Here is a 14,981-nt window from a genome sequence, read left to right on the forward strand (position 1 = left end):
CTCAGTCCATCTTCTTCCAGTAATATCAAAAGGAAACTTAGCTCTAGAGAAGGAAGGAGTAGGGAGCTCACAGCTGCAGGACTAACAAAGAGATTCTGATTAGTTAAGACCAGTGGCATCAATCTTGGATTGGATAAATTTGTTATACCACTTATAACAATGTATTTAAGTGGTTTACATAAAAAAAGCTATTGCTGAATTTGTATATCTAGCTACTTAAAGAAAAATATAGGTCAACAGAATTCAACTATAATGTAAAAGTTGAACAAAAAAAAGAAAACCAAAAACCGCGTTATACTAAACAGCCACGATTTTAATGCTTTACAAAAGCCTAAGTAGCTTGTAATGCTACTTAACTGGTAATACTGTATATTGCACAACATGGGGCTCAAGTTGCAAAATGCTCGCCTCCTAGTTGAAGTCAACCTAACCATTTGCAGTATCTGATGAATCAGTAAAATAATGCTAAGAAAACCCCCCCCAAAAACACAAATATTGTTGAGCTGGTTTGACTAGTGCATCTGAAAGATATTCATGCACTTTTAGATGGAAAACTTTAAAAATCAAAACATAAAACCTTGAAGGTGATGCAAACAAACTGGCAACTAATGTAGTTCTTTCAATATGAGAGTGATATGATCGGATTTTTACACCCCTGCCCCCCCCCCCCAATTGACAATAAGATGTTCTGCTGTATTTTGGACAAGCTGAAGTTTCATCTGACTATTGATTGTAAGAGTAGAATATAAAATGTCTTACAGTAGTCAGTATGATTTGTTACAGAAGCATGAACCAGCTTGGATCAAATTTTCACAAGCCAGAAGGGGCCTAAGCTGCTGTACTAATTGCAGTGGTAAATAAGTTTTGGCATGATTTAATTGTTGATCAAACTTTAAAGCACTGTTGAAGCGAAAACCTAAAATTAAGATATCTTCGTTAAGAGGAATCTGAAGGTTACCAATGGATGCAAAAACTAGTAGAGACCTACCTCTATGTGATATCCAGAACGCAGTGGATTTGTCTATACTCAAGATGAGATCGTTGTCTGAGAACCATTTTGCCAAAAAAAACCCACCCAGTTTACTGTTAAGATTTGATAAAACCTTAGTGGGGAAAGAGAGAGAGATCCAGGGTGCATCTCTCCCACCCCCTCTACTGCCATATCCAACATTTCTCCCTCTCTCATCCCCTGGATCATGTGTGTAGCATTTTTCACCACTGGCCACCAATTCCGTGCCCATTTCTCCTTTTATCATCCTTCTCCAGCACCATGCCACATCTCTTCCTCCATCACTATGTCCAACATTCCTCCGCCTTGCATCCCTTTCAATCTATCCCTCTGTACAACCATATCCAACATTTCTCCCTCTCATCCTTCTCTTCTCCATGCATATCTACCACACTCCTCTCTCTCTACGCACAATTTTCCTCTTTCTTCCTTTCTCTATGTGCACCATCTCTTTGCCTCTCAATCATACATGCCCAACAATTATATTCCCTCCCTCCTATATCACAAATTAGTGTCTCCTTCCTCCCTCCCTTGTGTCCCAAGTTCATGCCCCCTCCCTTCCTTCTGTGTCCCAAGTTCGTGTCCCCCTCCTTGCCTTTGTCCCAAATTCATGCCCTTCCCATGTCCCAATGTGCTCCTCCACCCACCCCTCCTTCAGTGAGCAGGGGATCACCCGTTATCCCGCCCGCAACATGGTGTGGGGCAGGAATTTTATTTGCTAGACCTCTTGCTGTTGAGATTCATTGGGTAGTGCGAGATTCAGAGTCGATTTTTGATCATGGTAGTGATCTTCCATAGTCAGAGGTTGACCTTGTGAAGGTCAAGGGGAATTTCTCAAGGCTTTGATACTAGGGTGTTGCAGATGCAGTAGGGTCTGTGATAATAAGGGGTGACTTTAATCTTACTTGTGCCCCTTCTTTGGATAATTCGGGGGCTGGAGCTTACTAAGGACATAAGGAGAGGAAGGGACTGAAGGAGTTTATGAGAACTTTGGGGGTGGTTGACATTTGGAAGCGATTGCATCCTAGAGCTAGGGACTATGCCCATTATTCCCAAGTGCACGGCACTTACTCTAGGATTTATTTTTTTTTGGTTGAGAAGGGTTTGCTGACCCGGATACCTATGGTGGGGATAGAACACATTACATGATCGGATCATGCTCCTGTCTGGCTTTCTCTGGTGGACTCATATGGGACACCAGAGTTGAAATATTAGAGTCTGAATGATAGCCTGTTGGAGGATAGGGAGCTGGTAGAGAAATTGTAGGTTATCACGGACTATCTGGAGTTGAATGTGTGGGGGGCCTCTCCAGGTGCGGTTTGGGAAGGTTTGAAGGCGGCTGTGCACAGGCATCTCATTTCTTGGGCATCTTATAGAAATAAATAGCAGAGGACACAGATCACTGCATAATCCCAAGCTCTTATTAAACTGGAAGGTACACAGGCATTTTGCAGCATCTGCAGGCGGCTCGTAAGGAGTTGCAGATGTTTGAGACTCAACAGCTACAGTTTCATTTACAACAAAGATTCTTTGAGTTTGGAGATAAAGCCAGTAGGTTGGTTGTGCATAGACTAAAAGTTCAGCGTGCTCAAAATAACATTTGTGCACTTAAAGCTATTGATGGCTCTATGGTCCAATCAAGCAAGGAAATCCCAGTATCTGAGATCCAAAGGAAGGGCTCTTGACAAGAAAGAATCTGGAGTTCCGAGACACGTCTTGCGGAAGTAATGGCAACCAGAAAAAACAGTTTTGAGCGTCAAGTCCAAGAGGGCAGCGTCTCTGAGGCTCAAAAGGAGCCTTGGTAAGACCAGACAGAACCAATTTCAAGTCCCAAGAAGGGAACGGTGGCTTGAGAAGAGGTCTAATACAAAGAGCACCCTTCAGAAATTTGGCGATGTCAGGATGAGACGCAAGCTAAGAAGAACTATCTCGGGCTCTGAAACAAGAGAACCCAGCAACTTGGACCCGAAGAGATGCCACGGTAAGACCTTTATAAAGACCTGCTTGGAGGAAGGCAAGAACCACCAAAATTGGAGTGGTGTGTCTTCTCCAGATCATACCAATGTTGGAAAGTTTTCCAAGCTTCAGCGTAGGTAGACCCAGTAGTCGACTTCTTAGACCTGAACAGAGTAGCAATGACTACATCAAAATATCCTTTGCGCACTAAGGCTGCGTGCTCAAAAGCCATGCCTTAAGAACAAAGGGATTTGGGTACTCCATGCAGAATGGACCCTGCGTAAGAATATCCGGTTGTGCGCAGAACTGCAGGCTGTGACCCCCGACACATCAGATCTGCATACCATGGTTTGCGAGGCCAGTCCAGAGCTACCAGAATGACCTGGCCCTAATGGGCCGCGATCCTCCAAACATCTCAGTTGATCATGGGCCAAGGAGGAAAAACATACAGAAGGTCTCCCTGTGGAAAAGCTAAACTAGAGTGTCATGACCCTCACTTACTGGCTCAGCTCTTTGACTGAAGAAGCGATCTGTCTTCCTGTTTTGTGCTGTGGCCATGAGATCGACGTGAGGCTAACACCAACACTGTAAAATGGCTTAGAATGCTGCCGAGGACAGCACCCACTCATCCAGATCCAGAGTCTGTCTGCTGAGAAATTCTGCTTGAACATTGTCAACTCCTGCCACATGTGCTGCTGAGAGTGCCTGGAGGTGACGCTCTGCCCAGTGAAACAGCAGGTAAGCTTCCAGAGCCAGAGATCCACTCTTTGTATCTCCTTGGCGATTGACATAGGCCACTTCTGTTGCATTGTTGGAGAAGACTCTGACCGCTTGTCTCTTCAAAGTCTTCTGCAAGCACACCAGAGCCAAATGAATTACTCTCGGCTCCAACCAGTTGATCAACCATATCTTCTGAGATGGGGTCCAACACCCCTGAATGGGACAACGATTGCAATGGGCTCCCCAGCCCCAAAGGCTGGCATCCATCATCATGATGACTCAGGAAGCAATCTGCAGCAGCATGGCCATGGAAAGAGACTGCAGAAGCAGCCACCAATTCATGTTGGCTATGGCCTCCAGAGTCCAATTGTAACGCATCCTTGTGTGAAGCCCTGCAGGAGAGCAATGCATGCTGGAGAGGATGCATATGCACCCTCACCCATGGCACTATATCTATTGTGACCGCCATGGACCCCAGGACCTGAAGATAGTCCCATGCTGTTGGAGCTGTCTTGTCCAGAAGAGAAAAAACCTGAGCACACGGCTTCTATCTGCATACCTCTGGAAGAAAGACGCGGACTGCTGCCGTGTCAAACAGAACACCCAGGTATTCCAGGGATTGCGTGGGTAACAAACTGCTTTTTCTATAATTCTCAATCCACCCGAGGTTGTAAGTATCTGGATCACCTGATCCACAGTGCGCCAACTCTCGGCAAATGAAGGGGCTCTGATCAGCCAGTCATTCAAGTACGGGAGCACCTACAAACACATTTTCCTCAAGCGAGCTGCCACAACCACCATCACTTTGGTGAAGATCCAGGGAGCTATTGCGAGGCCAAATGGCAGAGCTGAGAATTGGTAATGAGTTTCCAAGACATGAAAATGTAGAAATTTCTGGTGAGCTGGAAAAATCGGGATGTACAAATAAGCTTCTGTGAGATCCAGAGGCAAGGAATTCTCCTGGTGCCATCACTGCTATGACATACCTTACTGACTCCATCCGAAAGAGCGGAATCATGAAAGCGTCGTTCACATGCCTAAGATCCAGAATAGGCCTCCAATCATCGGAGCCTTTCTTTGGCACGATAATGTAAAATAAGAAAAAAAAAGGGAGAGCAGAACAGAAACACTCCTTCAGGCACGCATGCAGAAGTGAAAAACTACGGGTGGTGCTAGAGCTGCCAGTGAAGTAGAGAAGAGTGACAGAAAAAATCCGGAATGTATTCCTTCTGCATATGGCATGCGCCCATTGGGAGATAACCCACTTGTCTAGAATGCCTCACCTATTGCACTGGAAATGGTATTTAGGCCCCTCACAGTCCATCCAGAGATAAAGCAGAAAGAACATCAGCATTTTGAATAGGCATGCCCTGAGGCAGGAAGGAGCAGGCATCCTTTTAGCCACTCTTTGGAAAAAATTATGGAGGTGGTAGGGTTGGGGTCCTGGCCCATATGGCCAGGTGGGGGGGAAGGGCTATTGAACTGGGGGAGCCAGCCCGGCCATGCCACTAGACCACTATGAGCTTTTTTTTTTTTTTTTTTTTAAGGGAGTTCATCAAAAAGGGGAATCAGATCAGCCACTGTACTACTATTACTACTATCACCACAAGTGTCCTTTTGGGGGGGCTTAGAACAGCCACTGAACCAACAAAGGCTATTTTTTGGGAGGTTCAGGTTGCCTGGTAAAGTCCACCAATCCAGTAGGATTGTTTTAGGGTTGGGGTTCCCTGGACATGCACATACAGCTCTTGTGGGCATGTTCCAGGAAATTCTGACCCTTTAGCGACCAATGGTGAACACTAACAGTGTGCATATGATTTGCATGCTGTTAGTGTTGAGCACTGGTTGCAACAAACAGACCAGTGTTTTTCCAGCACTGCAGAGGAACAGCATTGGAGTTTTTTACCTCTGCCCCTCAGTGAGCACTGTTCAACATATATCGTATTGAACATAAGAGACTTAAAATTATAAAACAGCTAAAGCCCTTTTCCAAGGACAAAATCTAGAATCCTTGATATTATCTGTATATTTATCTAATATAGAATCATACCCAAAGTATCGAAACTGTAAACTGGCAGCAGGATGAGTTTACAAAGCAAGGGGCTAGAGAATAAATCAAGATATGACAAACATGAGGAAGGGCTGATTTCTTTATCCTTGTCAAAGGAATTTGATTCAAACAAAAAAATAATAATACAATCACAAAAAAAGATAGAAAAATTGTGCTGTATCCAGCGATTGTCAAGTGATTTTAACCTGAGTTCAGGTTTATATGAGATAATAAATAAAAACTAGAGTCTGTACCAAATTCATTCAGAAAAAAGAAGTTTAGTTCTCAAATTAAGCCCCCCCCCCCCCACATGTATTGCACACTAGGCTGCCGCAGCAAAATTCCGGGTGTGCCACGAGACACTAGTGAGGAGATGCGTCAGCTGACTGCTTACAGGACATGCCTCTCATTGAGAAAGGCAAGTCCTGTAGGCAGTCAGCTGGTGCCAGCGCCTCTCCTCCTCCAGCACCCCCCACCAGTGTAGTAATAGCAGGCTCAGGGCCCCATCTGGAGGGTCTCTGCACATATATAAACGTCAACATGATGACATCACACATGCATGTGGCATCATCAGATCAACATTCTGGATGCCCTCCAGCTGCATCCCTGAATTTAGTATTCTGTGGCTTAAAAAGGTTTGCGGGACACTGAATTACAGCTTCAGCACCCTGATGTTGTGGGTTCAAACCCCATATTGCTCCTTTTGACCCTGGGCAAATCACTTAATCCTCCACTGCCACAGGTATATTAGAATGATTGTGAGCCCATCAGCACAGATCGGGAAAATAATTGAGTACCTGTATGTAAACTGCTTTGAATGTGGTTGTATAACTACAAAAATGTGTTATACACGTCCCTCTACCCCTTATCCTTTTTATGAAGCTGCACTGGTGAGTTAAGTGTTCTGACACTCATTGGAATTCTATGAGAATCGAAGCATTTACCGCACTAGTTTGCGCTAAAAAATTCTAGCGCAGCTTGATAAGTGGGGCTTTAAATTATGTCTAAGCCTTTCATTAAAACAATGACGCAGTATATCATTTTACACATTCCAGCCATAAATAAAGCAAAACTAGGACTTCACACAAACTTGGTTTACCTTATTTGTTATTTATATATTATATTTAATTTCCCCTTATTTGCAACATCATACTTTATTCATCTTAAAGGAAATCAACATAAGGAAAAGAAAAAAAAAATCACTTCTCTGGGTTTACTCTAACTACAGTGTGAAAACTCCAAGGCTTTCACTTCTAGAACATAATGAAAGCTTAAAATTATAACAGTCCTAAATGCATGTCAAAATTCTATATTTTTATCCAAGACAAGAAAACTTTTTAAAAAAGAGAGTTTAAAAAACTCCTAAGTTTTTCTATTTTAAAACATCAAAACACTATTTAAACAAAAAATGTTTTTTTAAATTTGTAAAAAGATAATTAGAGCAAACGTAGTTCAAAGTAGCGTTCGAAACCTAAAGGAAGTATTTTATTTTCATTGTCCTATGCCTGACTAGCAGGTCCTTTTCAATCAGTTGATAGTAACAGAAGAGCTCGTACGAGATAGTTGCCTGCTCTCTGCTGTTTCCACTTATCACATACTGCCAACTACTAACTGGATTTCCAAACGATCTAGCAAAAAAATACTGCTCACACATACGAAAACCCATATTAACACCTACTGATTTTTCCTCTCTCAGAAGGGTGTTAAAGAATGACATTTTAATCTCTCTAAAAGTTTTCTAAAAGTAATCTAATGGATTACCGGTATCTCACCATCAATTCTCTTGAAAAAGTAACAGTACAGTATACAAGATTATACCAGGTACATGATTTCTACTCTGGTATATTTGCTATCAGCACATGCAAACCAAAAAACCAAGATACCTAACGCCTATCTTTGAACTCAAATTCAGATGTCAATTGCTATTTAAAAAGTTACATGCAAAAACAGGTAGGATATGCAGTAAACGACAGCAAATAAAGACCTGAACGGTCCCATCCAGCCTACCCGATGATCATACGTATTATAAATTCATGATTAAATTACAGTATATTTTTTTAAAACTATTTCTGGGACATAGACAGTAGAAATCTGCCTGGTACAGTCCTTAGGTTTTCAACTACTGAAGTTGCCGTCAAAGCTCACTCATGTCTATCCAAACCATCCTGTCAAAATGATTTACCCATCATAAGCGAAAACATAAGCAGTTCACTATAAAGAATATCAGGAAAAAATATCCGATTCAGCATACTAATCTTGAACTAGCATCTTCACGCACCAAGAAAATAGTTACCTTAACATCGGCATAGCAGCTGTTAGCCAGTTCCAAAAAGCACAGACGTACCCCCTAACCGTTCTCCCACAGCCCTGATATCTGCAGCGTGCTTTTTGGCAGCCGGAATGTATCAAGTTTCACCAGGAACCGGAAACTCCTCCCCCTTCCACTCCCATTGGTTGGAGCCTCAACGGGGTGGAACGCTCCAAAACTGGACTCACTACAGGGGAGGGTTTTGCCCTAAATGGCTCACTGTGCGGCATTACTTAGTTGAGTAAATTCGAGACCCGCGTACTAGAATAATCCAAACCCAAAACTTCTTACTTCACCCCTTTCGTCGGTCAGGTTATACTCCCAGGATAACAAGGCTGTCTGAAAGAATTAGTAAAATGCTTTAGGAACTGCTTATCAGCGCCACTCCACCCCCACAACCTTCTTCCATGGATGGTCCTAGATGTAGTTTCTCTCAGAAATAGTCCCCTATCCTACACGCGATCAGGTCAACGTCCTCTCTGGGTTAAAATCAGCTAAAACAAAGTGCGATTTTTATTTGTTAAGGATTAAATATTGTGCAACATCGTTTCTCTTACGAAACCTTTTTTCACCTCTCTCTCGACCAGTATAAAGAAACAGAAAAATAGAATCCACTCAGCACAGCATTCTAGTCTTTTGTTGGAGAAAAACATTTTTACAGAAATGTTTTTAAAAATGTAAAAATTAGGGAAAAAAAACCCTATAAAAAACAAGATCTTAGGATAAGTTAGGGTTAACAGTGGACAGCCCCTTGCCCTTTTGGTTAAGGTTTAGAAACCTGCACAATAGGAGTGGGTAAACGAATTGGAAGGTTTTGTAACTATATAACCACACTCAAACTGGTTTGCAGATATGGTATAGTAGGGCCAAGGGAGGGGGCAGCATGACACGAACCGTCCCATGTTCTGTCATGGTGGAGGCGCCAGCACCTCTCCACCACCACCACCACCCATGCCACACTCCCGCTCTCCCTTTCCACCTAGTACCTCTTTAATCTTCACCACTGCAAGCAATTTTTCTGGCCTGCTGCTCATGCCAGCCTGGTTCCCTCTGAATTCACTTCCGGGTCATATGGCCAAGAATTGATATCAGAGGGAAACCCAACTGCAGCACAAGCAGCAGACCAGAGAAGCTGCTTACACTGGTGAAGATTTAGGGAGGGGGGCACCATTGCCCCGTGAACCTCCTACCCTCGCTAAGCCACTGCAGATACTTATTTTGTACCTGGGGCAATGGAGGATTAAGTGACTTGCCTAGGATCACTGGAAGCAGCCCCGAGATTCGATCCCATAACCTCTGGGTGTAGAGGCAGCAGTTCTACCACTTGGCCACTCCACATCTGGTTAATGACTCAACTAGACTTACCATGGAGCGACTAAATTACATTACGGTCACTGAGAAAAACAGAAGATATATTTTTTTATTTTGCTGTTTGTATGTTGAAATTTATTATGTGTTAATTTGTGATTCATGTATATGGCGAACAATAAATAAACAATACAATATTTTTTAAAAAATCTGTTTAGGTAATAATTCAAAAAAAATAAAAGGTAAATAGAATGTTCCTATAATAGCTCACGCTGTCACCTTGGCTCCAATTCCTGCTTGGAGCTGGTCTGCTAATTTTCTAAATTGTTTTCTTAACTATAATGCTACTTACTGTATATACTTGAATATAAACCAAGATTTTTGGGCCCAAAAAATGATCCAAAAATGGGTGTCTCTGTTTATATGCGAGTCTACATTTAAGTACTTCTCCCCCCCCCCCCCAAAAAAAAAAAAAAAAATTCAAAATTTAAATCTACCAGGGCTCTGGCTGTATGGAATGGAGTCGCAGGTCTGAGGCAGGCCCAAAATACGAGAGAGGCAGCTGATTGTTCCAGGGTCATCCATGCTGTTTGCCAGCCGCTGGGAGTGAGGAGTCAGTGGTGCATCTGCATTGCGATGAGCCTTGCCTTCGGTCCCAGTTCCACTAAACCAGCTGACAATGAAGAAGCCAGACGCCACAGGGGCCTTCCCTCTTGCCAAGTCACTATAGGCTGTCGGTCTCAATCCCGCCCCTCAAAATCAAAAAGTAACCGGGGAGGGGGGAGCAGGATCAAGACAGGCAGAGCCTACTGTATAGTGACTTGGCAAGAGGGTAGGCCCCCACAGCGTCTGGCTTCTTCATTGCCAGCTGGTTTAGTGGGATCGGCACCGAAGGCAGGGCTCATCATAATAATAATAATAACTTTATTTTTATATACCGCCAACAATCTTGCGACTTCTAGGCGGTTTACAATAAAGAGAAACTGTACATACAGCGAATTACAGAGTATAGCAGTGTACTTCTGATAATGGGAACATAATACAGATGCATGCCGACTTAACTCCCCTGCTCCTCCCAGCAGCCGGCAAACAGCATGGACAACCGTCGCACCCGCCGCCAGGAGGAATCAGCTACCTGCCTCGCATTTCGGGCCTGCCACAGGACCTGCAACTCCGTTCCCCACAGTCAGAGCCCTAGGTAGGAAGTGCTGGAAGTGGCAAAGGGAAAGGGTGATGGGGAGAGAACTTGGATGGAGGTGTAGGGAGATGAGGTGTTGGAGGAAAGAGGGGAAAGGATATGCTGGATGGAGGGGGAAAGACAGTAGATACTGGTTAGAAGAGTGAAAATAAAGGGGGGAAAGAGAGAGAAAAGATGCTGGAAGGGGGAGAAGAAAGAATTAGTAAAAAAAAACTGGAGAATAATGGGATGAGAGAGATGGAAAGCTGTAAATAGGAGCAGATAGAGATGCAGAAAAATAAATGGAGGAAAACAGAAAAGGTTAAAGTCAGATGGATGTAGGAGAGGAAGTAAAGGAAGATAAACTGAAGACTCTGAAAGAAAATTAAGAAAACACAAGAATTTTAATTTCATGAACAGAAAATGTAGTTTTATTGTACATTTACACTGCTTTCTTTTTTATTTTCCAAAGTGTAGAGTGCTGTTTCTCTTTCTCTGGTGTTGAAATGCATATGGCTTCTTGATTTTTGTCTACATTTATTTAAACTTATGGTTGCTTCTAGTTGCGTTTTCCTTATGTAGGGACCTTTTTGTAATTATGCTAGTATGAAATATATGCATCACAAATATTTGTATTATGTTTAGTGACTTAGGAGATAGCTGATGGGGAAGGAGGGTGAGCAGTCTTTATAGATTGGCTCATCATGAAAACCCAAATTTCTAAACTCCGGTTTATATTAAACTCAAACTTTTTCCCCCTTTTTGGAGGGGAAAAAAAGGATACCTCAGTTTATATTTGGATCAGTTTAAATTCAAATATCTATGGTAAGCCTAAGGCAAAAATAAGGGTTTGCCTTGCCACCTTCTCATGCCCTTTGCTCATACTCCACTCACTACCAAATAACTTTAGTGATGGAAAACATAAATACTCCTGCAGGCTACATCACTGGAAGTTTAACAAGAGGAAGAGGTTGTATTCTTCAGTTACTAATGAGCCACAGCTCCATCATCAGTACCCTAAGTCAATCCAACCTCCTAGTACCCCCATAGATATGAATCTTCAAACAGTTTGTATGCATTTCCCAAGGCTGTCAACACAGTCCAGCTCAATGGAACAACCTGCTCCAATTCAAGTTTTACTGCATAGGATTTCTAGCTCTAATTAAGATAAATGAATGGGAGAGTTAGAACTGTAATACTGCAAAACAACCTTTGAGGCTAGATCAATTGCTATTTCTACATATCTGCATAATATAAACCCTACAGGGTTCCTTGATATTCCCACCTCAATTGTCATTAATTCAAATCTCCTCCAACAGCATTCCTCCTAAGTTCCCTGGCCTGATTCCAGCCTTCTAGAAGCAGAGGGAGGGGGAAGGGCCCAAGCTTGCTGACTTTCCTCCTCCTGCTAGAGCTTGTCCTCTAATTAGCCTGCAGCTGTCCTAAGCCTCAGTTAAGTAGACCCAGCCAGACTATCCTATCTTGTACTTTTTCTGTTCCTCACACATACATTCTCTTCCTGCTCCTATCACACATCCCTCAACTCTCCTTCCTCCCCTGGATACCGATATCTCTCTTCCTTTTCATCAACTTTCTCCTCTTGCTTCCCATCCAGCACTCAAGGAAAACTACAAGCCCTCTCTGCGATATGAAGTTTTCAATATGCCCCTTACTACTACTATTAATTTTTTATAGAGCACTACCAGATATATGCAGTGCTGTACAGAGTCACAAAGGAGAATGTCAGCTCTCTAGAGCAGGGACTATCTAATCAATACAGACTAACAGGATGCCAGAGTAGGGATTACAGTTAGGATGGTTAATTTGCTGGCCAGAGTGGTGGGCAGAGGGGAGTAGGGTTATGAGTTTAAGGCTGTCACAAAAAAAAGGTGGGTTTTCAGCCTACTTTTGAATAAGAGAAGGGGTGTGGTGGACTTTCTTGTTAAATGTTTGGAGGTCTCCCCATTTTCCTCTTTCATTCCCTAACCAAGTTTATCTACTTTCCCTTCTCCCTCCCTCAATGCTCCTTTATTTTTTTCATACTGCTCCTGAATCCGTCATCCCCTAACTTCGCCTATCCTCGTCTGAGTGGTACCCAAAGTCTCACTCATTCTTACCCAGAGTTCAACTCCAAGCCTCACTCATTTTCTCCTGTGATCCCTACACCCCACTTAACCTCCCTAGCCTACCTCACCTGCTTTGTGCTATCCACATATCCCAAACCCTGTCTTCCTCCTTCATTGTTCCCCCACTGCAGCTCTATTCATCCTTTTCCAGTATTCACCCCAAGCTTCTTTCATATTCCCTGTATCACTTACTATACAAACCTCATTCATCTTCTCTCCCCCCCCCCCCAGTGATTCTTTTCTATAGCAGTGTCTCTCAAACTGTGTGCCACGGCACAGTGGTGTGCCCCGAAGAGGTTCCAGGTGTGCCATGAGAAATTTCAGAATTGTACTTTATTTTTTAAAATTCCTTTCATAAGTATACATGGGAATAGATGACATGTACATCACATACACAAGAGTCTGTCAATATTATGAGCGTCTGTGTGCGTAAGGATACAACCGCCCAGACAAGAATCATTCTTTGACGTGATTGGTCCTTGAAAACTAACGGCAAGTAATTTTATTTCATGCAGTAGTTATCCTAACTTGAGCAACAAAGCAATCAGGGCTTTGTTACTGTTTGGATCTTTTTATCTCTGACTTAGATTTTTAGCTTTGACAGAAATTAAATTGAAAAAAAAGAGAACTACAGATGATGGATTATGAAATGTGTGTTTGCTTGTCAACTATCGAGCTGTGTTTTTAGCTAATTTGAACTAAAAAACAAGCACATCTACCATATCATTAGCAATTCTATTCTATCTACTTTAGTTTCACCGTTGTTACAATTGCCCATACATAGCATAAAGAACTTTAAATAAATAATTGTCAGATTTAATTTTTTTGTTGGTTTTGCAATTTTATAATTTCAATTATAATGTGCCGTGAAAAACATTTCCTTCATTTAAGGGTCCTTTTATCAAGCCGCGCTAGCGGGGTTAGCGCGTCGGACATTTCATCACTCGCTAACCCCCGTGGCCGGCTAAAAAACTAACACCTGCTCAATGCAGGCGTTAGCGGCTAGCGTGGCAGGTGGTTTAACGTGCAGTATTATGCGCGTTAAACCCCTACCGCAGCTTGATAAAAGGACCCCTTAGTGTGCCAGAGCTAACAAAAAGTTTGAGATACTGTTCTATAGCATTTATAACCCCCTCTAATCTCAAAACTAGATTCTAGACAGATAACACTTAAAACATTGCATCAATTTTCTCATCAATTATTACATCAATTAAAAATAAATCATTTTATAATGAATATGCACAAAAGATTTGCTTACAATGGAGGCAGTAGGCAAGTAAATTTTTCACACATACTCAATAGAAATATCCTGAATACCAGACCCATTGGAGGCCCTAGAGGACCACAAGTGAAGAGCAAGAATCAAATTTGTTATTTGTTTTCTCTATTATTCTCCTTTCTCTACTCCCTGTTCAGTCCTCCACCCCCAATCCAGCATCTCCTCTCTCTCTCTATCCTGCCCGTGTTCAGCATCTTCTTTCTGACTCCCTATTTCTCCACAATGTGTTTAGTCTTTCTTTTTATTTTCCCTTTTGTCATGCATCCCCTCTCTATTTCCCACATCCCCCCCAATCTCCTTTATTTCCCTATCCCCTCCTTCCCTGGATCATCAAGTTTCTCTCTGTGTCCTTATTTCCCCCCCCCCCCCACATGATCTATTCTCCAGTCTCCTTTGCCAACTGGGGGACTCCTTTCCTCGTAGCTTGCTGCCGCCACTTAGTTCACTTGGGATCTACAGTAATTGCCATAAAACCAAAAGTAAACACCTTGTGTTTAATTGACAGTACTAGAGGGTTCTGCCCCCCCCCCCCCCAGAAGCAGCAGAAGGGGTAGAATGCCACAGAATTGCATCAAACACTGTACTCTCCAACTTTATGGCATTTACTTCAGGCCCCAGAGTGAACCACCTTTCTGTGGCTTACATATTATATATAGGTACTATTCTTTTACCTGGGGCAACGAAGGATTAAGTGACTTTCCCAGAGTCACAAGGAGCTACAATGGGAATTGAGCCCAGTTCCCCTGGTTCTCAGGCCACTGCAATGAGCTCAACACACATAAGAATCTGGACTCTATCTTTATATGCATGTCATTTGGGGAACAAAAACCATGAGAAGCAGTGGGCAGTGAGGTGGTGATTAGTGTTGCCCGATTCACTTTCTTAAAAAGCTTGCCGATTCAGTGACCAATCCTTCTCCCCATATACCTTTGTGCTTCCTAAAGAAGGAGCGGCATTGCTCTGGCAGCAAAAAGCCAGTCCTAATCGCTGCCTCTTGCTGGCTGTCCACTGATGCTGCTGCTGCTGCTCCCACTTTAGAAGGACCGAT

At 42.8% G+C, this 14,981-nt stretch overlaps 1 protein-coding gene across 3 annotated transcripts in view; it reads right to left on the reverse strand.

Annotated features, from left to right (window-relative positions):
- The window catches only part of ADK (adenosine kinase), a 594,014-nt gene that overhangs the window by 571,839 nt on the left and 7,194 nt on the right, over positions 1 to 14,981 (reverse strand). Inside the window, exon 1 of one of the 3 annotated variants that reach the window (XM_033941775.1) lies at positions 11,814 to 11,844. The exons of 1 other annotated variant lie outside the window; for it this stretch is intronic. Coding sequence is in view for 1 of the 2 variants with exons in the window: in XM_033941774.1 (XP_033797665.1) it covers positions 8,029 to 8,042 (14 nt within the window). In the remaining variant the exon portion in view is untranslated. Of the gene's footprint in view, positions 1 to 8,028; positions 8,178 to 11,813; positions 11,845 to 14,981 lie in introns of those variants that run through there. One more of the 3 variants, XM_033941774.1, reaches the window with a different exon arrangement.

The sequence above is a fragment of the Geotrypetes seraphini genome, chromosome 4 (genome assembly GCF_902459505.1).
Source record: "Geotrypetes seraphini chromosome 4, aGeoSer1.1, whole genome shotgun sequence".
NCBI classification, from domain to species: Eukaryota; Metazoa; Chordata; class Amphibia; order Gymnophiona; family Dermophiidae; genus Geotrypetes; species Geotrypetes seraphini.